Below are 27,149 nucleotides of genomic sequence, written 5' to 3'. Positions count from 1 at the left end.
TGTGCGGCATGAGATCAAGTTAGCACACGCACAATGGACATGTGTCAAGTGAGACGCATGTAACAGAGAGAATCCGGCCACTTTTCAAAATAAAACATAAAAAAAATGAAATAATGGAAATTATTTTATTTTCTGTGCGGCCCGGTACCAAATGACCCGGGGGTTGGGGACCACTGATATACAGGATCTTTGACTAGCATTTCTGGAGTAGGGCCTGAAAAGCAGCAGAGAGCACCTGTGATAATGAGGACCTTTGACAAACATTTTCGGAATAGATTCATAAAAAAAGGAGCGCACTCTCCTCATATAGAGGATCTTTGACAAATATTTTTTTTCAATAGTTCCTTAAGAACAGCAGAGCATTCCTGTGGCATACAGAGGATCTTTGACTGGCGTTTTTGGAGTAGGTCTGTAAAAACAGCTGCTGTAGCGTTTCTTTATGGTCAACTACTGTCCTGGCATGCATATTACAGCATTTTTAGAGGAGCATCTATGTATCAATATCTATCAATCCATATCTATATCTACCTATATTTATTTGTGGATCTATGATGAGATAAAGCAGTGTGTTGCAGTCGACGCCGAGGCTCCCTCTTCATCCCGATTTGGCAGCATTTTTTTAGCGTCCCACTTGGTTGCCGTGGGAGACCCCAGGCATCGCCGCCAGTGAAGAATTCCCATGTCACTTGGACACTGTGGAAAAAAAAGCAAACTTTTAGTGTCCATTCTAAACACCTGCCACCAACATCTCGGCTAGTTTTCCAGTGTTTGTCACATTACTTCAAATTGTCCAAGTGCTAAGTTATGGAATTCTTTAGCGGGACATATGAAATCATGGAATACACCTCTGGAAAATAAACTTCCATCCTCATCATAATTAAGTGCAAAGGAAAAGCTGTTCCGCTCCCGTTTAAGTTCTAAACTTAAATCCTTCAAATGATGAGCACTTTAGTTTTGGACTGCAGCGAGGAGCTCAGCCAACCGCAGCTTTGCGTTCCACGTTAATAGGGCTGGAGAACCTCATCTACACTGTGTTGGTTCCTACTGTATTTTCAACACAGGTGATTTAGCCTTTTGTTGCTGAGGCTTGAGTGGCCGAAATGCTTGCACGCCGATGCCAAACAAGTGCTTTTGCCAAGAGTTTTGGCTCCTTTATCATCCTGTGACTGACAAATTGGAGAAAAACAACATAAAAAGCCTATTTGTGCACGACAGTAGGTGGCGTTGGTATGAGCTGGCACCCAGAGTTGATTGAATCCTGCCTCTTTCTTATAGAAAAAGGGAATGTGTAATAGTTTTGGTAATAAAGAAGGAATAAAAAAAGAAGGGTATAAAAATTGACAATTTTGTTACTTTTGTCCATAGAGACTAGAGCTGGAGTGCAACTAAAATTGACCACAACCCATCCTGGGACGCCGTTTGACCTCCGATTTGTTTGGATTTCAAAAAACATATTACCGCTGTTACTTGTCACACAAGTGTAAAAAGAAGTTAAAACGTAGAAATGTGCTAGTTTAACTTTGAAATTAAAATTAGATACATTCAATTACAACAATTTCATACATTGACAACAATTTTGTTTTATTTTTTCAGCTTTTTGGAAGTTCATTTTTAAAATTTTATCTACACACATTTGTATTTGTATAATGTCATTCATTCATTCATATAATGTATATGTATTCATTCTTAAATGATTGGAGAATTTTTGCATATTTTATATTTTTATGTTCTTGTGTTGTTTCTATTTTTAATTTGATCTAATTTTTAAAATGCCATTTATTTATTAATTAATATTTATTTCAGAAATTCTTGGCTATGTTTTGAATGTTTTTAATCTATTTTTATGTTTGTGTACCTTTTATACATTTTTAAAATCTATTGTTGAATATTTGTTTATACGCTCCTGATCAAAATCTTAAGACCAGTTGAAAAATTGCTAGAATTTGCATTTTGCACATTTGGATGTTAATGAGGTTTTAAGTAGAGCTACAATATGCAAAAGCAAGAAGGGGGAGTGACACAAAAAGCATTTAGAAAAAGTAGGACCACTCATTTTATAAATTTGTTCTTGTATCAATTTTTAAAATGCCATTTGTTCATTAAGTTTTACTAATGTTTTTCTTAAATTATTGGAAACGTTTTTGTATATTTTACATATGTTCCGATGTTATTTTGTATTTTATAATTTTTTCAATAAGGAAAAAAAACTTGTGTTTGTTCATTAGGTTGCATGTACTCATTTCTTAACGTAGCGGATACAATCCATATTAATGAATGACACTGCAAATTCCTCATACTCATTTTCAACTCCCCCGTTATTTCCCGATCTATCAGCTTTGAATACAGGTTGCGGCCTCTTAAAACCGTCTTAAAAGCAATGTCTCGACCTATTTGCACTCTTTCAAATAGCAACGCACTGGATGTCGGCGACTGCGTCTTGAAAGCAGACACCTTTCAGCAGTCTACACTCAGCATCAAAGCCTGGCATCATAAAACGACGCACTCCGGTTACTCTCTGTTTGACTTTCCAGCCAGTTTGTCACCGTCGTCATTCGGGCTTTTTCCCACTGGCTTGAAAGGCTTTTGTTTTGTTGTGCCGGCGGTGAGATATTACACGAGTTTGATGTTGCTGTCAACGCAGAGAGGAATGGACGCGGTGGCACTTGTGGTGCAGGTCCACCTTCTTTGCTGAGGGATGGCTGTTGTGTGTGTACGCGTTAGACGTGTCATGTGTAACTCAATACACAGAATCCTTTCTTAAAGCCAAACGATTGTAATTTCAGGAGCTCCTATGCTGGGATACTGTTTGACCTCTGATTTGTTTTCATTGCAAGAAACCTTTAACTGTCATTACTTGTCGCAAAAGTGTAAAAAGACCTTAACCACTGTAATACTATAATACCCAGGTGTCCCAGTACTTTTGTCCCTCTACAGTGGGACATCTAAAATCGACCATAAACCATACTGGAATGCTGGTTGACCTCTGGGTTTCAAGAAACCTTGACCGTTATTGCTTGCCAAGCAAGTGTAAAAAAGAAGTTAACCACTGAGAACCATCATGCCTCAGGTGTCCCAATACATGTGGTAGTGTAGCTAAACTGCGTAGTGTAGAACCTCTCAAGAGAAAATGCTGGGACGCCGTTTGAATTCTGATTTATTCATATTTTGATAAACTTCTAACAGATGTTACTTGTCACGCAAGTGTAAAAAGAAGGCAGCCACTGAGAAACGTAATGCCCAGGCGTCTGTAGGTCCTAGCGCTAGACTGCATCTAAAGCCCACCACAACCCATCCTGGGACTCTGTTTGACCTCCGATTTATTTGTATTTTGAGAAACATTTAACCGTTGTTACTTGTCACCAAGTGGACAAAGAAGATAACCTCTGTAAAATGTAGAAACACGCTGGTTTAATAAGAGAAGGCAGCATTTCAGTTACTGCTTACTTCATGTAACTTCATGTAACTTACTCTTCTTCTCTCTAATAACTCACAAAAAGCCAAAGAAAAAGCAAAGTGTCAATCTTTTGATGCTCTTGTGTGACTTTAGTGCGGTATTTTTGTCCAGTTCTGAATTAGACGTCCTCAGGGGAACTGTGGGGGTTCCACAGTAGCGACACGGAGCAGAAACTCCCTCTTGGACAATAGAGGGTGTGTCCATGTCCTGATAGTACTGTCTCCCAGGCTGTCTTTCCAGAAGCCAGTGGGCAAATCCACCTGCCAGAGCCACTGCAGAGCAGCACAAAAAAAAAAGAGATAAAAGATGTTTACGTCAGCCACTTCATTGAGAAGCACTTGTGTGGAAAGAACTGTAAGAGGTGCAGACGGGAGAAGGAAGATGAATGCAAACAGGCAGGATTCAGGGCTGCTAAGTTGTTATTACGCTCTCCTCATATGAAGGCAATAAGACCAAGCCGCTGACACGCTGTGCACTCATGCAGCCAATGATAAATGTATGTGAAGCATTTCAGAAATGAAGGAAAGACGTGCAATTATCATCCCTATAATTGCCCTTCTATTGTCACAGGGGCGCCGCTCATTGCGAGAACAACGCGGCGCTTTTGCACATTGTAAACGCATTACGGGAGCCTGCCGCCCCTTCTCGGAATCACTTGATGGTCATTTGTGGTGAAATCATATCCTCGCACATATGACAAGCGCGGTCCAACCGAAAGCTAATAATGAACTGGCAAAAAAAAAGAAATGCATTTAAATGACCGCTATGTTCCATTCATGCTTTATTTCCTGCTCTTGACGGAGACAAAGGAAATGAGAGTTGAAGTATGGAGTTAAAACACATACAGTCGTGCAATGTACGTTTTTATGCTGGAGTCAGTGAGGTTTCATGTACACCGGCGTGACCCTCTGGTGCCGGCAGCACTCGTGCAGCGTTGACTGTAGACAGGACACAATTATATTGCCACTCACTTGTGTTGCCAGCTAATTAGACATTTTCAGTGGATAGTAAATCTATACTAATGTACAAGCTGCACACTTGCTACACCACACAGAGTTGCACATGCATGACAATGTCAAAACGATCCCCGTCACACAGACTTGCAAAAATGACTAAAAACGCTGTAATATGCATGCCTGTCCATGAACAAACAGTACATTCTAAACAACAGTACGGCATGTGTGACGACCATAAAAGGCAGCAGCTGTACTATTACACCACCAGAGAATGAGAGGTGAGCGGGTAAATTTAGCATTTTTTTGGTCTTATTTTGCTGCACGCTTTCAATCATTGCGGCAGCAGGCGCACAAGTGTCCCGGGCTGGGACGGAAATCGTACCCGCTGGCAGCAGCTTTACTATTACACCAGACTACTTTTTTTTCTCTCTCCTGCCTCGGGCTGACTTGGTGTGCTGTGCCTCAAAGCAACAATGTGCATCCCAGCCCCTTGCACAATATGCCCCCCCTCCCCCAGCAGTTTTATAATGAGTGGACAACATGCTCAGAGGGGATGAGCACCACTTGTTGATTACCGCCTGTCTGCCCTTTTCACACTTTCTATGACTTTTTATCCGCATCCATCATACATGAAGCAACCTACAGTATGTTGCATGCGGGGTTAGCCTTGCACTGGCGCTCTCTGAGAACCGAGCAGCGTGATAGTGTGTGGCTGAACATGTGGTAATGATGCGTGCATTGTGCGGAGGTGGAAGAGCAGCGGCGGCGGTGGCGGTGGTGGATGAAGGCCTATTTTTCAGCCCATCATCATGTGGTTGCTAGCGATCCTGTCTGACCATCCTCCATGCGCAAGCCAGAGTAAACACTACACTGTGTGTGTGTGTGTGTATGTGCGCGTAGTGTTTCCTAACTGTCAGATAGAAGAGCGGGATGTTTTTTTGTTGTCCAGCGCGTGGGATGGGTAAAGGTCATCTCCTGCGTCCCACGAAGTGTGATCTATCCCAGGCGGGACCATCCATCCTACACAGCCACTATCATCCATTAACTGACTGTAGGTGAGTCAGGCGTTTCTTCCCCCTCACCCACCTCTCTGTCTGCTTATGTGGACCCCTAACGGGGTCACCCTGCGGACCCCTCGATCGTCCCCTCCTGTGTTATCATTGGGATCTGCGTCCGTTGTGTCTGCCAGTGCCGCTAGACACAAGAGGAAGCAGGATGTGAGAGGATCAACTGTAATCTCACGGCGCGCTTTGTTCTGCACAATCCCGGCCTGATCGCTGTGTTCTCTAGGCGCGGGACATTTACGTGCGCCAACAATCACATCACTGGCACTGGGACACTTAGTGAACTGGAGCTGCAGTAGCTCACATATGTTAGGACACTCCTCACATTTTTATGTCAAGAGACAAAGCTATAGAAATGAACTATTTCGGAGAAGTACGGGTCCAGCTTGAAAGCAGTATCGATGTACCATAACTAACACACAGCCATTAGTGTCTAAATAGCTGGATACACAAGTGAGTAGCACAACAATTTTGTCTTTTGTGGTGGTAGCATTATGGTCCAGGTTGGCACGAGAGCTGCTGTGAGATACTGCTTGGGACTGTTAGACTTACAGGAAGCTCACTTATTTGACTCACTTATTTTAGTGTGGGTGAGTGCTTGGTGGTGGCCTTGTGTTGAAAGCAATTGTTGATGTCCGACAAGTAAGTCAGTGCCAGTAACGCTGTATTTTTTCAGAAAAACACAAAATTCCATCCATCTTCTTCCATTGAGCAGAGGTTGGATTGCGGGGGCAGCAGCCTCAACAGAGAAGCCCAGACTTTCCTCTCCTTGGCTGCTTCGTCCAGCTCCTCCCAGCAGATCCCAAGGTGTTCCCAAGCCAGTTGGGAGACTCCCCTACATGTCCTGGGTCTTCCCTAAGGCCTTTTACGGGTCAGATGTGCCCTGAAGACCTCCCTAGGGAGGCGTCTGAGAGGCGTCCTGACCAGATGCCCAAGCCACCTCATCTGGCTCCTTCTCAATGTGGAGTAGTAGCGATTCTAATCAGAGTTTCAGTGCTCCTCACATAATCTCTAATGGAGAGCCCAGCCACCCTACGAAGAAAACCAATTTTGGCTGCTTGTACCCGCGATCTTGTCCTTTCGGTCACTACCCAAAGCTCGCGACCATAGGTGAGGGCAGGAACGGAGATCGACCGCTAAATGGAAAGCTTTGTCTTTCGGCTCAACTCCCTCTTCACCAAAACAGACTGATGCGGACGCCGCACCAGTCCGCCTCTCAATCTTGTGTTCCATCCTTCAGTCACTCATGAACAAGACCCCGAGATACTTCAACTCCTCCACTTGGGGCAGAATCTCCTACCCGACCCGGAGATGGCACTCGGACTTGGAGGTGCTGATTCTTATCCCAGCCGCTTCACACTCGGCTGCAAACCTATCCAGTGAGAGTCGAAGATCACGGCCCAATGAAGCCAGCTGGACCACATCATTTGCAAAAAGGAGAGACCCAATCCTGCAACCACCAAACTGGATTCCCTCAGTGCCCTGACTTCGCCTCGAAATTCTGTCTATAAAAGTAATGAACAGAATTGGTCACAAAGGGCAGCCCTGGTGGAGTTCAACACTCACTGTAAACGGGTCCGTCTTGTTGTCGACCAAGCTCTTGACACCGATCATACAGGGGCCTGAATTTCCCCATGCTCCCGGATTACTCCCCACTCAGTTCCTCAAGGTACATGGTCGGATGCCTTCTCCAAGTCCACAAAACAAATGTAGACTGGTTGGGCAAACTTCCATGCACCCTCAAGGACCCAACCGAGAGTGTAGAGTTGGTCTACAGTTCCATGATCAGAACCAGGAAAATCACACTCTTCCTCCTGAATCCATGATTCAACTATCCGGTGGATCGTCCTCTCCAGAACACTTGAAAAGACCTTACCAGGAAGGGTGAGTAGTGTGATTCCACGGTAGTTGGAACACACCCTCCGATGAAAACATTTTGCCAAATTATCAAAGTAGCGAGTGGCTAATATTGGGAACATACTGTATACTGTATTTGTATATCTCCAGGAAACAGTGGATCTATTGCCAACCCTGTTATATGTACATGGTTCATTTGTATTGGATTTCTGCCCATTCCGACCGTTGCTCATCAACACCTTTGAAGTCCGGCCATTAGCTTGTCTTGTTAGTGATTATCAGCAATCCTAACTCTTTTTTTATGAGTTAGTTCCACACCCTAGATGTTATTCCAGCCAACGGTGTCAGCAAAAAGGTCGATCATTATGGTTGAGAAAAGTGCCGTAATAGTCTACAACTCCAACATCAATGCAAGGGTTCTTTCAGCAAGGGTGGCATATTGAAATGAATGAAAACAATGTAAAAGACGTCTCGTCAGGTACATTGTGGTTGTCTTCAACCTTGTATTTCTTTTTTTTTTCCGTCAAAAAACAACATGATTAATCATGCAGATCTATATACTGTATGTTATATATACAGTAGCTACAGTACTGGATACTGTACTGTATATATGGACGTTTTTTGCTCCATGTAGGTTAGTTCGTGCTGTGGTGTCATTATGAGGATAAAAGTGTTGGAATGGAGGATCTCCGCCTGTTTTAACACGTCTCATCATCTTCACCTGAGGGAAAAGAGACAAGATGCCAACTCAGTCTTCCCTGCCTGGGAGGCAGCTCACTTCTCACTGTTCCCGGTGAATAATTGTTTTAGCTTCACCGCTCATAGCCGTCTTTATTCTCTCACGTCTGGTGGGGTGTAGGTGTCACTTCCCCCGACAGTGAATGTGGTGCCCGCTTCTGGTAAAACAATATTATTTTATAGTAGCAGGCTGCGCTAATAACTCGAGCTGCAAACCTCGCCGACCACAACTTTGTCTGTAATTAGCCGGGGAGCGCACAGTACTTTCATAGCAACGCTATGGAAAGCGGAACAGAAAACAGTAGCGGCCATCGGTACTCAAAACGAGGGGATTTCCTCAGCCTTTCCTCCCCTTTTTTGATGGGACATCTTGGACGTGAAGACAGTCGAGGCACTGGCAGGGATACACTGGGAATCTATTTATGATCAAGTGGGGAAACTCGAGTCAAATATGTTGTTGTTGCAATGATGGATGATGGCATTTCTTTGTGTCTTTATTGGAACAAAGCAGCACGCAACAACTCAATTGTTGTGAGGACCACATTTTATAATAAATAAACATCTATTCCATTTCATTTTCAGAAAGGTAAGGACCCTTCACTATTATTCTAATTTTGTACATGTCAATGCAAGGCTCTGTCATCCCTTCGCATGTTGACCCCATCAAATTGCTCATATCCTCATAACTAAAGTCATAAATTCAAACACAAGCGATATGTTTACGCTGGTCAAAGATCCTCTTTATCAGTGGTTCTCAACTGGTGGGTTGGGACCCAAAAGTGGGTCATGTGTCCATTCTGGGTGGGTTGCAGACAGCAACATCAAACACTAAAAAAATCACATTCAAAATATATAACCAATGTCCAACTTCTTTATAAAAATTTAGCAATATTTTAGTCCTCTTCCTGCATGCTATACAGCAGTGATCCCCAACCCCGGGGCCATTTGGTACCGGGCTGCACAGAAAGAAAAAATTATTTCCATTATGTTTTATTTTGAAAAGTGGCCGGATTCTCTCTGTTACATCCGTCTCACTTGACGCATGTCCATTGTGCGTGTGCTAACTTTCTCTCGCCGCACAGATAGACTACTACTGTATTTTTACCTTTTTTCTTTCACCTCATATTTGGTATCAAATGCTGATACTATGTGGGAATGCATAAAGGTAAGTTTTGATGACTTATTGAGAGCTAATGTGCACATTTGTCTCAAGTTAATTCATGCTAGCACAATGCCTCTTACCACACACGTCAAACAGCCATGTAATAATCTCTCTGGAAAAACTCCAGAGATAAGATAAATTAGATCGCTATAATGTACAAACACCAACCCCCACCCCCCCGTCGGTCCGCGAGAGATTTGTGGGAACACAAGCCGGTCCGTAGGTCAAAAAAGGTTTGGGGAACACTGCTGTACAATGTTCCCTCGTTTATTGCGGGGGATAGTTTCCCAAAATAGGCCGAAATTAGTGAAATCCGCCAAGTAGCCAACTTTATATGTTTACTATTATGTATGTTTTAAGGCTGTAAAACCCTTCACAATACAATTTATAACTTTTCTCAGACAGGCATTAACATTTCCTCACATTTCTCTCGTGTTTCAACACTCTCAAAGTTCAAATATCGTTTGAATTTAAATGATCAAACTACTAGGTTGGATACAAGAAATTATTAAGTGACTCACGCGTATTCACTCCTCTGACCGTGCCTCGGCCTTGCGCCGTTCGGCTGTAGCGTTTTGTATCCTTCTTAAAGCATATTGCTCCTCCCATCGTATTTTCCTCCTCCTCGTCCTACTGCTTGAACCGAAGATTCATTTAGCCGGTTAGCTTCTTCTTCTTCTATTTTTTATTGGTGGTTAGCAAGCAGCTCACACAGTTAGCTGGGATGCTAGCGACTATTGACCACAACAGGAAATGGCACGTAGGAAATTGAGTGACAATGGTCTACAGCCAATCAGGACGCAGAACACAATGGGCGGGTTCTCAGTTAGCCAATAAGGACTATTGTGGCTCTATATTTAACCGACTATTGTCTACTGTGGGTTCCTACTATGCTCATACAGGCACGTACACACATACTAGGTGGAGCCGCACACGTCTTCAGCTCTCACATGAGTATACAACACCCTCTACTGGTAGCAGTAGTAAATACAATAACAGACACATACAACAGAGCACGGACAGACCGCTCTAATACACGCAGAACACAATGTGCTTTCATAGACTGTTAAAAAAGAAAATATTCAAAATTGCACTTTAAAAAATCTGCGAAACAGCAAATCCACAAAAGGTGAACCGCGATGTAGCGAGGGAACACTGTATATTCATTGCACAATTATAATTTTAATTTATGCATTATTGAGCAAATGCTCGTGATAGATATGACAGGACTGCTCTGCTGTTTTTGAGGACGTACTAAAAAAATCCTTGTCAAAGAACCATTATCATTACCAAAGATCTTCTTTACGATCGAATTTCTTTGCTGTTTTAAAGAACTTGCTGCTAAAATTGCCATATATCACCTTTGTATGTGAGAGGACCTATCTGCTATTTTTACGGACCTACTGCGAAAATGTTTGCCAAAGATCTTCTATATGACAGGAGCACACCTGTTTTTCATGATCTCCAACAGAGAAGCTAGTCAAAGGTCCTCTAAGCAACAGGAGCATTCTGAACCTGCTGCAAAAACGGCAGCCAAAGATCCCAGTTATGACAAGAGTGCTCTGCTGTTTTTAGGAATCTGTTTTGCAAAAATGTTTGTTGCTCCCAAGACCGAGGGGCTGCCAGTTGAATAGCCCTGGAACACAACCTCAAAATATAACAAAACTGACAAGAAAAAAACAGCTTCTTATAGCAAAAGCAAGAGTGGGGAACTTTATACTATCAATTTCTATGATATTTTATGAATATTTGTGGATTTCATATTTGGGGCTTTTTCCCCTGAGGTTTGTTGAGTTTGTTTTTAGGCCGGCTCAAACGCTGTCGCGGGATGTATTATAAACTTTAATATCAATAACTGGTATTATAATACTGTGGGCCATGCCAGGGAGTATGTACAGTATGTAAAGTACAGTACGTGTTGCGTTCAGGTGTAGAGACTGTTGGTCGCCAGCAGGTGACACTTTTCCCTTTGTTCACTATGATGCACTAATGTGTCTGCTCTCGCTTGTGCTTTCTGAGCTGCAAAACTCCCAGTCCATTGTCACGTGTGTGTGTGTGTGTGTGTGTGTGTGTGTGTGTGTGTCAGGGTCATGAGTGCATGTCCGGGATGGCCTTTAAAAGCTTTCCCCTTCACTGCTCCATCAACAGGCAGGGAGGCCATTCAGTGGCACTGTTGGGCTCTGCTGGTGTGTGTTTGTGTGTGTGTGTGTGTGTTTGCTCAACACTGCAGTCTAACCCCCTCTTTTCTGGACATATTTCTTCCACCTTATTTTGCTACACGAGAGAAAGAGTGCAGTTGTACACCAGTGCACACAACAAGCACAGGGTTGTTTAGGTGTACCTAATGATGTGTCCAAAGAGTGACTGTGCGCTCCCTTGTTTTATGCTAAAACACAAACCAGGTGACTCGCAGCTTCTCTCTTATTGGTGGCTGCCATTTTTTTCTCTTCCAGTCTGGGTTGTCTTTGTTGTTGAAGTGGAGTGGAGAGGCTGCAGTCTGATTCTGGTTTGCTAGTCCACCTCCGATTTGTTTTAATTTAGCAGCATTTCACATTCTTAACTGACACATGAGCGTAAAAAGAAGTTAGTCATTTACAAAATAAGAACATCTCAAAGCTCCTCTACACACCAGACCCACTCTGCTGTTTTTAAGAACCCTCTGCCAAAAGCGGTAGTCGAAAGGATTCTTCATCTGACGGGAGTGTGCTGCTGTTTTTAAAAACAGAAGTCAAACATTTTCTATACGATGGGTTGTTTTTAGAGACCTATTGCTAAAACGTTAGTCAAAGATTCTCTATATGACAGGACCGCTCTGCTGTTTTTAAGAACCTACTGCCAAAATTACGAGTCAAAAATTCTGTATATGGTAGGAAGACACTAGGTTTTTAAGAACCTACTGCCAAAAACAGTAGTCAAAGATTTTCCGTATAACAGGAGTGCTCTGCTGTTTTTAAGGAGGGATTGTAAAAATGCTAGTCAATGAGTATCTATATGACAGGGCCATACTGCTGTTTTTAAAGAACCTATTGCCAAAACGTTAGTCAAAGAATCTCTATATGACAGGCAGGACCACTCTGCTGTTTTTAAGAGCCTACTACCAAAAACACTAGTCAAGAATTCTCTCTGACGGGGGTGTTCTGCTGTTATTAAAACCTTATGACAAATACTGTAGTCAAAGATTATTTATCTGATGTGAGTGTGCTGCTGTTTTTAAGAACCTAGTGCAAATATGCAAGTCAAAGATTCCCTATGTGATGGGAGTACTGTGCTTTTTTTAAGAACCTACTGCCAAAAACAGTAGTGAAAGATTCTCTATCAGACGGGAGTGCACTGCACTTATTGTGCCGTATTTTGGTCATTTTAAGCAATACTGGAACTTCCTTCCTGGGTGCTTTGATTTCGCATGGCAACATAGAAAGGAACGACACACACAGCGTTAACTTTTCCAAACTCAAAAACAAAAACACAGCAGCAGTGGCGGCAGCTCCAATATGTAGCGTTACCTTTGGGTCGTGGCCTACGGGCGAGTGTGTGGTGAAGCTAGTCGCCAGCCGGCTAGCAGCTAGCCGGTGTGGTGTGGCAAGGTGTCACTACGCCAGTAACGTAGTTCTTGGGCTTAACAATGTTAACAACAATGTTGCTGTACCTTGGTTAATATGCAGGTCACATTAACTGGAGTGTTGTTGCCGCTTTTTGGAGGCTTTTTCAGAAGACTTTATAGGCAGAATAGGTGTGTCCCATTACATGCATTCTTAGCTGTGTCTTTTTAGCTGTTTTTATATCTTTAGAACGCACAGAAAAGAGAAAGGCGTGTGTTCATGTCTCACATAAGGATTGTGGACAATGGGCAAAAAAGTTTTCCTTTAAGGACCTGCAGCAAAACCAGTAGTCAGAGGTTTTCTATATGATGTTTTTCAGGATGGTCTGCAAAAACACTAGTCAAAGATTCACTATATGACATGACCACTGTGCTGTTTTTAAGGATCTACTGCCAAAACGTTAGTCTGAAGCTTACTTTGCACTGAACAGGAAGTCACTGAGTGTAGGTTTTAATGCTGTGTGTCGCTGTTGTGGTTTGAGATTGCTTAGCGATAATGATGACGTTAACAATGCTACAACTTAAGTCGACATAAACAGACCCATTTGTCATAGAAATGTTCAAGTATTTTAAGTTTTATGTTGACTTAAGGAGGGATTTTTTTTGTACTAATAAGGACACGGCGAGTTGTCGACATACTGTAAGCGGTACTGTACAGCACATCAATGCTTTAGTAGTATGGGTCCATAAAACAGTGTGCATTTGGACGCCATTGTGCTTATTCTCCCTCCTGTTTGACCCCGCAGCAGTCCTGAATTGACCGTACCGGCCAGGCAGCGAGGACAGCAAGGCCGTCCGAGGTCACTCGTTGCCGACGCTCGTAAATCCTGCCGTGCTGTGTGTCATGATTTCTCATGACACACGGTCCCGCCTGCCTCCCTTCCAAAAAAAAAAAAGAGAGTGGAACACTAGCGAGTGGCAAGCCACGACATCTTTTTGGGCCCCCGTCGAAAAGATGTGACGGACGTCGCCGCTGTGGTCAGCACACATGGATGGAGGCTCCCACTTCTCCATTAAACAGGTGCATCCAAACCACCTGTACCTTACTTGGAAAGACACCCCGGCGGTTGTCTTTCAACTGGGCCGCCTTTTGGACAGCGAGGCAGACACTTGCCGCTAAACCTCCATTAGACATCTGTTTTAATATTCCCCCCATTCTTCTGTCCTGCTTGTTTCCAAGTTGACTGAGGTTTTTCTGGTCACTCCAATTTTCCACTGGCAGCGAGCGAGGCTACCCCAGGGTGGTTCCTCCTGGAGGGCTGTCAGGACTCTGGGGCCAGCATCTTCAGAGTTATACGGGTGACTTTTTTTTTTCTCTCCGCAGTGGCTTCCTGGCCAAAAGAAGGCCCTTCCTCCGCTAAGGGCACGCCAAGTACACTTGCAGATACACACACACGACAAGAACGCATTGTTGTTTAAAAACAGAGTCCTGTGGTTCCATTTTTTTTTTTGCCACCCCACCCTATTCTTTGGCGATGCACACGGCAAATTCTGAACTCGGGATTGAGTTTGATTGTAACTTCATCGATTTTGGGCGGAAGAGCTTTTTGTTTGCACTTAAATGCTTTTACGCATGTCTATATTTAAAAGCTTAAAAATAAAACATTGTCAGGACAAATACTGTAGTCATTTAACACCAGTTGGTATGGATTGTGTACAGGTGTTCCCAGTTTACGGTAGGCGTCTCAAACTGCCGGCCAGTGGGCCATTTCCGCTGGGAGAGATTGAGGCTTCCCAGCATGCTTTGCAGCACTTGTTTTATAAAATCCTGCTAAAATGACATGTTCAGAGTTAACAGTTGTTCTTCGTCAATTTTTGGTGGAACAGCCTGGATTTGTCCTGTTTGATGGCACTTGAATGCTTCATGCATGTCTCCATGTAAAACCTTAAGAATAATGAAGCATTGTGAGGACAAATGGTCATTTATCACCAGTTGGTATGGATGATGTACAGGTGGTCCTCAGTTTACAGCAGGGGTCTCAAACTCCTGGCCCGCCGGCCATTTGCACTCGAAGTGCTTTCGGCTTCCCAGCATGCTTTGTGGCACATTTTTGTAAAAAGAAAAATTTGCTAAATTTACGAGTTTAGAGTTAAAATAGTTGTTATTGCTGTTATGTTCAGTGATGACCTCTTGAGTTAGTCACTTGGTTGAAACGTGATTCTAGACTCAGTACTGGGGGCCATTTGTTGCCCTCAGCTGTTTTTTTTATTGGCCCCTGTCACATTTCAAAAATAGAATTTAACAAGAAAACAAAAAAAAGGGACAACAGCAAAAATGGAAACATTTGAAAAACATTTTTAAGAAAAAAAAAGCTGTGATCTAACAAGTATTATTATGAGGTAAAAGAACGTCATTTTAGTAGCCTGAAGTGGAAATGTTAAAGAAAATATCTATTTTTTTGAAGTCATAATATTATGAGACAAACAAAACAACAAATAAAGTTGTCATTTTTGGAAAATTAGGTTGCCAAAAAGGTTATATTGTTACGAGAATAAAGTCAAAATATTATGAGAGTTAAGTCATAATATGACAAAAAGAACATTTACAATATTTACATAAAAAAAACAGCAAAAATGGAGGAAAAAGGAGCAAAGAGCGAAGTTCATACTAATGCTAGGCTTCTTCACCTATATCACAAAACTGAGATTTTTATTGAAATATACATAAATTCATAGCAAATTTGTACATAATTTTTGTCAAATGTTTTTACAAAACTATGTGGCCCTCGCTGGAAAATGTTTGGACAACCCTGCTCTACCTCCAGCGGCCCCCAAATGAGTTGAGTTTGAGACCCCTGGTTCTAAGTTAGATTGTGTCATTCCATAAATGAAGTAAAAACGTAAATTTGGTCTCTAAACGCAAGACTCGCTCGAGAACTAGTTACAGCGTCGTGCGCCACGGAAGGATACACTGTGTGCTCAGTATCGGCCGCGCTTGTCTCAGTCGCTTGACTGTCGTGCCCATCATTAAGGTTAAAGGTGACAAAATGGCGACGCTCTCTTTTTCTACTCCACTCCCATTAGTCAGATTGACTTGAAATTTCTTTGGGGTGTTTGGCTGGATCACCACCAAATTTGGTACACACATTTATGGGACTGACAAGCACATGTGTGTAAAATTTGAGTAAGATTGGTTGAAAATAATGACCGCCATTAAGCGAAATGTCTTTGCAGGGGCACAGGCTTGTCCACTTCATTTTCCATGTCATTGAGCGTTTGTCTAATGATGATAATACTTTGAGGTATCTGGATTACATGTATGATAGCATGTTTTCCGAAGCATTTTGAACACAACCCTTTGGGGGCGCCGCTAATGCCATTCACAGTTTAATGGTTTAATTCATCCTGAACATGCATATGAGTCAAACTGGGGCACATCACACAGTACAATTCACAATTTGGCATGTCCATAAAGGAGTAGGAAGAAGCAAGTCTTATTTAATCCTACCTCTCATCAGTTTCACGTCACAGTCACGCCTCATTTTTTCACATGCAAATACGGTGTAGGGACCACCCCTTCTTTGGAAGCATTCTGTTTTCACCTCCACCAAACACCCAAGCAAGGGACAAAGCTTCTTTTTTTGTTATAGCTGTTTGTCTGGCGGTTGGTTTGTCACTAGAAAAAACGACAGCAGCCCGTTTCCACCAAAGTCTGTGAAAGGGTGAAGCATGTGCTGAGAAAGAATCCACTCGATTTTGGTGCAAATCTGTCTGTTTGAGTCACCAGGGAAGCGTTCCTGTCCGACTGTTCCTTATCTTTCACTTTTGCAAGCAGGATAACTGTTTCTGTTGGCCATTTGTGTCGCCCTGCCCCAGAATAATTAGCGGTACGAGCCTATAGAAGGTCAAGCACTCACTATCTTGAGTTATGAAGGAACTGTTCTAGCTTGACTGTTGGCAAGACGCAAGCCTTGACACAATCTGTATGGCTATACTGTGATACTCTATTGACCCTATAGTGTCATAAAACTGCTTGCTGAAATGACAGGGTACAGTCCATACATGTCTGTGCGTGTGGGGTGGTATTTAAGACGGGGGTGCGTCACCACAGGCCAGTGCGTCAGTCCCCAACTGGGCAAAGCTGTGGTCGCGGTATTAGTCCTGCAGCAGCCGCACTCGGATAGGAAACTAGTGGTGGCTTGTTTTTGGTTGGGCAAGGAGCGTTCTAGGGAGACTATAACAAGAGGTGAATGAAGAGGAAATGAAATGGAAAACAGCTGCGCAGGAGCTAACGCTACCAACGTGAAGCTCCAAGTCTATTTAAACGTGTGCGACCACGGAAAGCTACCACCACTCAATGATCTCCTAGCAGTAAAAAGCATTTCCTCCACAAATATTATATATTATAAATATATTATACATTACACAACAAGCATCAAAAGACGCCTTTTTGAATGAATGAATGAATGAATGAATGAAGGCAGGCTGGTGACGACATAGCCCTCGGTCCGGTTTGGACTTTGAGAGGTCTTTCAAACATGATGCTTTTGTGGCCTTTAGGAGAGCAGCTGAGGACTCTGGGATACGAGTCATGTGACCTCGGGACTTCTTTGCCATCACTTATATTGTAGTAAGGGATGTCCGATATTGGCTAGGCCTGTCACGATAACAAATTTTGCTGGTCGATAATTGTGCTACAAATTATCGGCGATAATCGATTTTATCGATAACATTTTTTTAGACCATCTTTTCATTAATTGTCAGAAGAGGTGTACTGCAAATTTAAACCACTGGATGGTACTCAAGTATAGCGTACAGTTTGTTTGTGAGAGCGCACCATTTTGCATTGTTTTGGTTATATTTGCCGACCAAACGCCTAAGTAAGGTTTGCCTGTCGGGACGAAGGCTCCGCTGCCCGAGGCACCTACATAGGTAGTTTTTTTTTTACCATTTGAGAAAACTGTTTGTGTCCTTCGTCGGTTTTCATGCGCTCATTGTATCCATTCTTTTTAATACCGAAATGTTCCCACATTGTGGCTGTCGGCTGTGGCATTTGCCTCAAAATCCATCGCTTCTGCGCCTTCTTCATGTTAGTGTATGCTCACTGTATGAAGCTCACTGCTAAACCTTCTGTATCCACTCACGAGTAGCCCCGCCTCCACAAAGAGGCTCAATGAGATGAGGGCCTTTTGTCAAAATTGTACTTTGGTTTCTGTACACTGTCTCGCATTTGATAAAGTTAGACTAGTCCGTTTGTCCTGTACTGTATAGTTCAGTTTTGGAACGCCCCAGTTTTCTTATGATTCAGTTTTCATATCAAATTTGCCTTGGTTTTTGTAGGTTGTCTGAGTTTTTGTACAGGACTGCACGTGACAAACTAATCCGTTTGCTCTGTACTGTATCGTTCCGCGAAATAAAGTGCCCAAAAACAATATTGAATTCAAATTAGATTTTTTGGAACTTTTGGAACGCCCAAAATTCCTTATGATTCAGTTTTTGGCAAAAATTTGCCTAGGTTTTTGTACACTGTACGTGTACATATTGCACGTAGTGAACTGGTCAGTTTGCGCTGTGCTGTATCATCCCACGAAATCAAGTGCCCAAACAACACTATTAAATCAATCTTTTGGAACACCACAAATTTCTTTTGATTTGGTTTTCTTCTAAAATTTGCTGTCACTGTTTTTGTATTGCACATAACAAACTAGTCTGTTTGTCTTTGTCCTGTGCTGTATCATTCCACAAAATCAAGTGCCCAAACAACACTATTGAATTAGAATTTTATATATTTTTTGGTTTTAGAACGCCCCAGTTTTCTTATGATTCAGTTTTCATCTAAAATTTGTCTCGGTTTTTGTACACGGTCTCGGTTTTTGTACAGTGTTGCACGTAACAAACTAGTCTAGTTTGCCCTGTACTGTATAGTTCCACAAAACTGAGTGCCCACACAAAGCACCGCACTCGTGGGTGATTCACTGTCTGTGCATTTTTTTGGACGCGCTAAATAACCCACCATGGGGCCAAAGAATGTTGCGAGTACCAGCAATTTGCTAAAGAAGGTGAAGTTGACACTGTTGAATGTACGGGAAGTCTGCATCAACAATAAGTTACATCCATTTCTCATTTATAATTGCGTTACATTGCTTTCTGCACAAAAACATAATTATTCTCTATAAAATGTATATTTTGTTAATATTTTTGGGTTAATTGGATTTGCATTACTTCGGTTTTCGCATGTTTCCGTTTTTGTCAGACCATTTGGAATGATTTAATGTCATAAACCATGTTTTTTCCACTAAGAAAAGGCATACTGGCCAGTTCTGATAAAACTGGATCTCATCTTGGCTGTCACGTTTGGCTCTGCTAGTCGGGTTCGCGAGCGCCGTCATCTAAACCCTGGTGTGCCCCAAACAAGTGGACTGAAAACAGTACTGTTTCAATGACGACAAAAAGCATGCAGAAATGACAAATATGTCTGAGAAAGTTCTGTTGACGATCTTTAAAGGTGTATGTTAGAAGCTTTGGATGAAATCATAGCTGGTAAATATTGCAGAATACAAAAATAACCAATGTGTTCCACACTAACTATGCACTGTATGTCACAAAAGCTGCCCAATCATGTCCTTACTTACTACTGTATAAATATGTGTGTGCAGCCTTTGATCACATGACAAAAATCCCAGTATGAACTCTAAAGCCAACCACACCAAAAGTGCTGAACCAAAAGTGTGACCACAGCCTTAGACGCGCCCCTAGCTCCGCCTCCATGATGCCGATTGGTCCTCTTATTTTTCAAACAGCTAAAAGCGATTCGGCGTAGACAAATGACACGAGACTGGGGGTTTGGGGGAAGCTGTCGTGAATTAGATGTCGTTTGGTGTATTTTAGTCAAGCATGCTTACATCCACACTTAGTTCCTACATCAGGAATGGCCATTTGATTTTTTGCCCATCAATAGGGAAAAATTATGGATTTGATTGTTCATCTTTTAATTGTAATTTTATACGGCAGAAAATATCAGATGTGTTTTTCAACACAGATATGTTTAATTTTATACTTATTTATTATCATTATTTATATTTATAGTATTATATATTTAGATTTACTATGCAATAAATAGCATAGCTGACGCCAGGTTTTCCCAGCTGAACCAACAGCGCCCCGGCTGGCCACAGATAAGTAGTGCACTGCCTTTTGGCTCAGTTCGCTTAAAGAGTCATCCACAATTAAATCATCCGAATTTGTAATGACCAGGTTTCCTCCCCTCATTCCAAAAACATGCATGTTAGGTTAATTGGAGACTCTAAACTGTCCATAGGTATGAATGTGAGTGTGAATGATTGTTTGTCTATATGTGCCCTGCCATTGGCTGGCCACCAGCCAAGGGTGTACGCCACCTCTCGCCCAACGTTACCTGGGATAGGCTCCAGCATACTCGTGGCCCTATGAGGATAAGCGCCATAGAAAATGGATGGATGAATAGTCCATTGACTGATCCTAGCTGAATAGATATACTGTAAGGCAGAAAAGTAGAGGCTTTGTAAAATGTAGTTGTTAACAGACTTTTGTTGGGATTTGCAAGCTTAAAAATGGATGGATGATGATGATGTTGTCTGGTTCTAATAAAACTGCTGTTTAGGTGACATCATTGCTTGCCAACTTTATGTCCATCTCTTCAAAGGACGCTGATTGGTCCGCTTTTGTTTTTTGTTTTTTTTTGCATAGCATAGCATCATCTTGCAGCTTGGCAACGTGGAATTGTGAGATGAGGTCACAAGCTGGCAGGAATTTATAATAAAATGAGATGCCAGAGCGTCTCATTCGTCGTCGCTGAGGCAGCCAGACCTGAACGCGGCGGTGGTGGCGGCGACGGCGGCGGCAGCGGCGGCTGTTTGCTCTTTGGGGTTGCTGCACACACAAGGTGCTACCGTCCAGGAATTCAGCACTTTGGACAGCACCTAGACCAGCTCTCACCGCACAAACATTCCAACACTGCTCTCCCAGATCAAAAAGCAGCGCCCAGAATGCTTTGTGGTCAGAAAAGAGACTGCTTTCCTACCAAAGGTGCAGGGAAGGATGCCTGACGGCGTATTTGTTCCAGAGCAGAGTGTCCATACTTGGCCCACTGAGGGCTGCATATTTAAAACACACAAAAACCAAGCTAACGTATTGTAGGTCAAGACATGATACGCAATTAAATAAATAGTCATTGTAATTGAAATGTAGAGGTCGATACTTTTTATATCTACTGTATTCTTGAATGGATAAATGCTATAAAGGCTAATACATTTTTCTGTGTGATTATTGTTATTTTTTGGACAGTTAAGTCAAATGTAATAGTAGATGATTCAATTTATTACACTTTTTAAAATTTACAATTTTCATAAATAAATAAATCCAGATGAATGACATTTGTTTAATTCAATTAAAGTCAATTACATATCTATTATTTTTAATTTGCTTATTTTGCAAGTTTCAAAAAAAAATTCCAAATACTACATTTCTGTGATTATTCTTATTTTTTTCGACAGTTTAGCCAAATGGAATAGGGACTTTTTTTTTTTTAATTTTAACTATTTTTTAAGTATATTTACAATTTTAATTAATGATTAGGATTCCTTTAATTCAAGGCATTTATAATTTCTACAGTTTGATTAAATTTAAATAAAATAAACAATAATGAATTTTTAAACAACTGAAAAATAATATTTTTTTTATTTTTATAATTTTACATTTGCCTAAAAATGCTTCTCAAAACCTGCTCCTCAAAATAAAAGTAAAACCTACCTAAATTTACATTTGTTTTAAAACTACTTCCGCCTGAAAGGCATTGATCATTTTCCTTTGTTTTTATGTTTACTTTTTCAGGGCTAGTATGTTTGCAGTTTGGGCTTTTGTTAACTATTAAACTATTAAATTGCAAAACACTTTCATTTTTTGTGTTGTTGTTTTTTTTTAATATGCCGCAGGCAAATGACAAAAACAAGCTGCAAATGGCCCCCATGCCAGACATTGGACACCCCTGTTACAGTCATCTCCCTAGTTTAACGAGTGTTTCCATTAATGAAGACGCTAACCATTTATCTCGGCCTATTCCAGGCAGTCGGGAGGCGGCGTTCACCTACGCCATCACGGCGGCAGGCGTGGCCCACGCCATCACGGCGGCGTGCAGTCAGGGCAACCTGAGCCAATGCGGCTGCGACCGGGAGAAGCAGGGCTACTACAACCAGGAGGAGGGCTGGAAGTGGGGCGGCTGCTCGGCCGATATCAAATACGGCATCGAGTTTTCCCGCCGGTTCGTCGACGCCCGAGAGATTAAGAAGACGCCGCGTCGCCTGATGAACCTGCACAACAACGAGGCGGGGAGAAAGGTAACAAAAGTGTTTTTTGGGGGGCGGACGATGGGACGCTATTGAATGCAAAGATAGGAGGAAGTCCTTTATGCTCACTCATTTCACCATTATGACAAAAAACAGCAGCTTCTCAAAAACTGCTGTAAAAAACTACTTGAAACCATCTTTTAAAGCTTCTTCAGCCTGAAATATACATTATCGGTCAAAAGTTTTAGAACACACAAAACCTACATTTGTAAGTGTTAAGATGGCGTGTCTCTCTTCCATTGTTTATTGCCTTTGTTCTTTTCATTTTTGTATCAACAAATGACTTTCTGCAGGACAATGCTATTCAACTGATTTATGATTCACAAGGGTATGGTACCACAGTGTATTCCGAACACTGTTTATCTGCAGACAGAGGAGGTAGTAAGTACTCCAGAACTTGGAACACCTGTAGGAGTAGTAAGTGAAATCTGCAAAGTCGCCAACTTCATTTTTGTGTAATGATTGTATATGTTTTAAGGATGTAAAACCCCTCACCATACACGTTATACACTTTTCTCAGACAGGCAATAACATTTTCTCACATTTCTCTCTTGTTTAAACACTTTCAAAAAAGTTCAAACCCTCATTTGAATTTTAATGATCAACCTTAATGATCAACACAAGAAATTATTAAGTCACTCGCTCGTATTTCACTCCTGTGACCGTGCCCTTTCATCCTGGCGCCGTTCCGCTGTACTGTAGCGTTCTTCTATGCTTAGTAAAATATATTGCTGCTGCCGAACTGAACAGCAAGCTAGCAAGCAAGCTAGCGATGACACAGGAGACATGGCAGGACGGCACGAAGGAGACAATGGTCTACAGCCAATCAGGACGCAGAAAACAAAGGGCGGTGCAGACACACAAGAGAGGGAAGAGATAGACACTCAACTTCCCACAATGCAGTTTCTCTTAAAGGGCCAGGCTCGGCCTGCGTTCATACGCTGTAATAGAAAAAAGAAGCACTAAAGAAAAAACATTTGCGGAGCAGAGAATTCGTGAAAGGTGAACCGCCATTTTTTTCCCCACTTTGAACAAATGCAAATGCACTTTCTCACATTTGTCTCTCATTTAAACACTCTAAGTTCAAACCTTTGTTTGAATTTTAATGCTCAACCTACGAGATTGGACATTAAATTATTAAGTGACTCAGACGTATTTCACTCCTCTGACCGTACCCCTTCCTCCTGGCACCGCTCCGCTGAAACGTTTTTGTATCCTTGCTAAAACATTTTCCTCCTCCTCTAACCGAAAATTGATTTATCCCGTAATGGCGCCCTAAGTCCGACTTTCTGTGCAACGGATGGCGTCTTCTTCTGCCTTTTGGGTGCAGAACGTCCCGTCGACATTGTGGGTTTTGTCGGAGAGAAAAGGTGCAAACATACAAAGTCCAGAGTCTCTGCAAGCTGTTTGCTAGCCAGACAACAGGAAACACGGCTGGTCGGCAGTTTGGTCCACAGCCAATCAGGACGCAGAACACAATGGGCGGGTTCTCCCTTAACCAATCAGTACGCAGAACACAATACGCGTTCATACGCTGTTAAAAAAAAGCACTAAAATTGCACTTAAATAAACAGCGCGTCCACCAAGTGAACTGCAATGGCGTGAGGGAACACTGTGTATATAAAATAGTAATCATATTTTGTTTTTTATCATTTGAAGGCGAGAATGTTGACATAAGTCATAACTCCACGGTTTTGAATTGGAAAAAGCAGAACGAGTTGCCATAAAATATTGTCATGCAGTATTTGCTTATTATCGTGATTGACAGCAACATCGATTTTTAGGCATGATTTTTTTTCCACATTGTCACATTCAAAACAATATCTCGGGGTTCTCAGGACAAAAAATGTCTTCTTCTAAGAAACTTTCATGAAAATATATATGTTTTCCTGCTTTAAACCAATAAATTTCTTTAAAATTACTTCAGTCTGAAATAAACGTATAAAATATTAACCATATTTTGTCTCTTTAAGCAACTCCGCTGTTTTTTCATTGAAAAAAACCCCAAAAATAGTTTCCATAAAATACATTTCATGAAGTGTTTGAATATTATCACGAGAGCAGCGTCATTTTTTCTAAAGTTTGATTTAATTTTTTTTTTTTATTGACATAAAATGAATAATAATACATTTTTAAACAACTGAAAATGTAAGAATTTTTTTTAATAATAAAAAAAGTGTCTAAAAATAAAAAAATAATTTTAAAACCTACCTAAATGTACATTTTTTAAAACTACTTCCACCTGAAAAACATATTAATCATTTGTTTTGTGTTTTTGTTTACTTTTTCAAGGCTAGTAGGTTTGCAGTTTGGGGTTTTATTAACTATTAAACTATTACATTTTTTTATAAATTTTTTTTCTATATATATTTCTTAAATATTTAAACATTTTTTACAAATCCACTTACCACTGTAGTATCACCGTAGTAGCGAGTACCACCATCTGGTGGACAGGTATACCAAATAAAAACAAAAGGCCAGTTGTCCAAATGGAAATGTAAACATAAGAGACCCCATTAGTGTATGTCCAGGGATCAAAAATGGCATTTTCAATGATCTCCAATGGGACATTTTTGGTCACGAGGAGCACACGTGTCACTATGTGTGTCGTGTTGCCGTTTTAGGCTAAGTTAAGGAACCGAGATGACAAATCTCAAAGTAAAAATGAGTATCATGTGGTATAATTCAACACAGCCTTGGAAATAAAAAACGGACTGGCACAACACGTCCCCGGGACGTGCTGAGGGTTGAGATGTTGCAACATGACTACATGACTGTGTGTCCATGCATGGATGCTCAGATGGTGATGATGTGTTCCAGCAGAGACTGCAAACAGTCCCAGTACGCAAGCTACAAGTCGTACGGCCGTGATGGATGATCAAAACGTGCTGATTGATCCATCACACTCTTGTTTGGCTCCGGTCAATTACTGCCATTTCTTTCCACCGGAGCCTCGGCCAACTCCCCGGCGAGTGTTTGCGTGCTATTCGTCATCTCCGCTGACAAGAAGAGAGCAAGAGGAGTGTGAGGGATGAATCTGAAATGAGAAATGAAGTGGGATTCTGTATTGACGAATGGCCCGCGGATGGGAGTGCAGTTGTGCGCCAACGTTCACCGTGTATGTTCGCCGTGTGGCAGTGTTGCTTCTAACTGGACACGCTGGTGGTGCTAGCTTGGTGCGGCTATCAGGCGACAGTTGCTGTTGAGAATGAAGAGATGGGCTTCATCATCAAGCCCTTTCACTGATTCTTAGACAATTTGGGTCTAAAACAGCAAATAACTGTCTCCAATTAGCGCCGGGTCAAAAAAACACATTAGCTGCGGCTGTAGGCAACCCCCTGAGATATTTATGCTGAACTAAATCCACAAGATCGCAGTAGCTGCATTTGAAGTACCATGAGTGGTCAGCAAAACAGCTTTATTTACCTCTACATGCGCTTTAAAATGCCGGGAGTGTACGTTACACTTGTTATTGCAGACTGAGCAGTTTGCTTCTTGCCGCTATAACAACACTGGTTCTGTTGCTGCCGTGTTGTGCGATACACTTGTATAAATGAGCATGGGGTCAAAGAGAGCTGTGTTTTCCTTTGCACTTTCTCATGCACTCCAAATCATTATTAAAGTAAAAAAGAAAATAATAATAACTTGTCATAAACATGTGTAATACATGTATGATTAGTTTGGATAATGATGTTTGATTTTTTTTTTATCTGAAAAAATACATGACATAAAATAAAATATTAATGACAATATTAATAAAAGGTCAATATGAAATAAATACATACAATAAAATATTACTAAATCATAATGTAAAATTTTTATATTAAAACAACATTTTAATGTGTAATACACAAGAGACTAATTTTGAAAAAAAATAAAAAATCCTCTGCTTTTGTTGTCTAGCATTTAAATAATTAGTTTGGATAATGATGTTTTCATGAAATAGAATAATAATAATAATAATAGTCATATAATTGTAATAATACTCCTACTACATAATAACATAAAACCACATTTTACATGATAACTGTGTATTTTAAAAAATGTTTTTTTATATGAAAAAAATACATTACATAGCATTCACATAAAATAATACATTATTAATGCCAATATTAATAAAAAGTCAATATAAAATAAATATATAAAAAGCAAATATATCTAAATAATAATGACATGTTAATATTAAAACAACATTTTAATGTGTAATCTAAAATAGACAAATTTTGTAAAAGTAAAAGTCATCTGCTTTTCTTATCCAGGGTTTAAAAAACAAGTTTAGATCAACGAAGTAGGTTTTGATGGATAAAATATTATATCATATATTAAAATAATTATGATATAATTGTATAATATATTAATACATACCGATTATTATATATTATATATAATAATATATTATATAATATATGATATATATATTGTATATTAAAATATTATATTATATTCTAATAAATCTTTTTTATGACCATACTGAAGACTTCTGATATGGTTTTAAATGATACAAGTGGATAATTAATTTTTAACGGGATTTAAAGACCAGCCAGACAATTCCAAAATAGTTTTCCCAGGGTTCATGTATTTTTCTTTTCTTTTATGATTTATTTTAGAGCCGTCAGCCTTTCATATCATCTGTAATGGAGACTCCAAAGTGTGTAAAAAGCTCTGAAATAGCTGAAAGCAGCAAATCACATCACTTCCTGTACGTTGCTTTGGTGAAAGACTCTCCCCCCGGTGGACTGTCCATCATCGTGTATTGAAACTGCTTCTAAAAAGGCTTTTTACGGCCATAAACTCAAGACGAATGAGCTGATAAAAAGGATCTTTTTCCCGTGTTGTAAAAAAGCTCTAAAAAGTCCAACGTAAATCATGTGACGCGTGGAGTGTGTTTGTGTGTGTGTGTTGCAACAGATGAGAGGCTTTTGACGGACACGCTGTAAGTAGACGTTTCCATCTCCTTGTCAGGACGCTCCGTGCGCCACATTCCTTGTGGCTTTTTTTTT

At 41.1% G+C, this 27,149-nt stretch overlaps 1 protein-coding gene across 3 annotated transcripts in view; it reads left to right on the top strand.

Annotated features, from left to right (window-relative positions):
- wnt7bb (wingless-type MMTV integration site family, member 7Bb) overlaps positions 1-27,149 on the top strand; it is a 46,406-nt gene that overhangs the window by 15,115 nt on the left and 4,142 nt on the right. For 2 of the 3 annotated variants that reach the window (XM_054776947.1, XM_054776946.1), the window contains exon 3: positions 21,869-22,140. In XM_054776947.1, coding sequence (XP_054632922.1) covers positions 21,869-22,140 — 272 coding nt within the window. Of the gene's footprint in view, positions 1-20,434; positions 20,834-21,868; positions 22,141-27,149 lie in introns of those variants that run through there. The other variant, XM_054776949.1, reaches the window with a different exon arrangement.

The sequence above is a fragment of the Dunckerocampus dactyliophorus genome, chromosome 5 (assembly GCF_027744805.1).
Source record: "Dunckerocampus dactyliophorus isolate RoL2022-P2 chromosome 5, RoL_Ddac_1.1, whole genome shotgun sequence".
Classification (NCBI taxonomy): Eukaryota; Metazoa; Chordata; class Actinopteri; order Syngnathiformes; family Syngnathidae; genus Dunckerocampus; species Dunckerocampus dactyliophorus.
The sequence above is the reverse complement of the archived record's forward strand: the minus strand, read 5'-3'. Positions and strand labels throughout refer to the sequence as shown.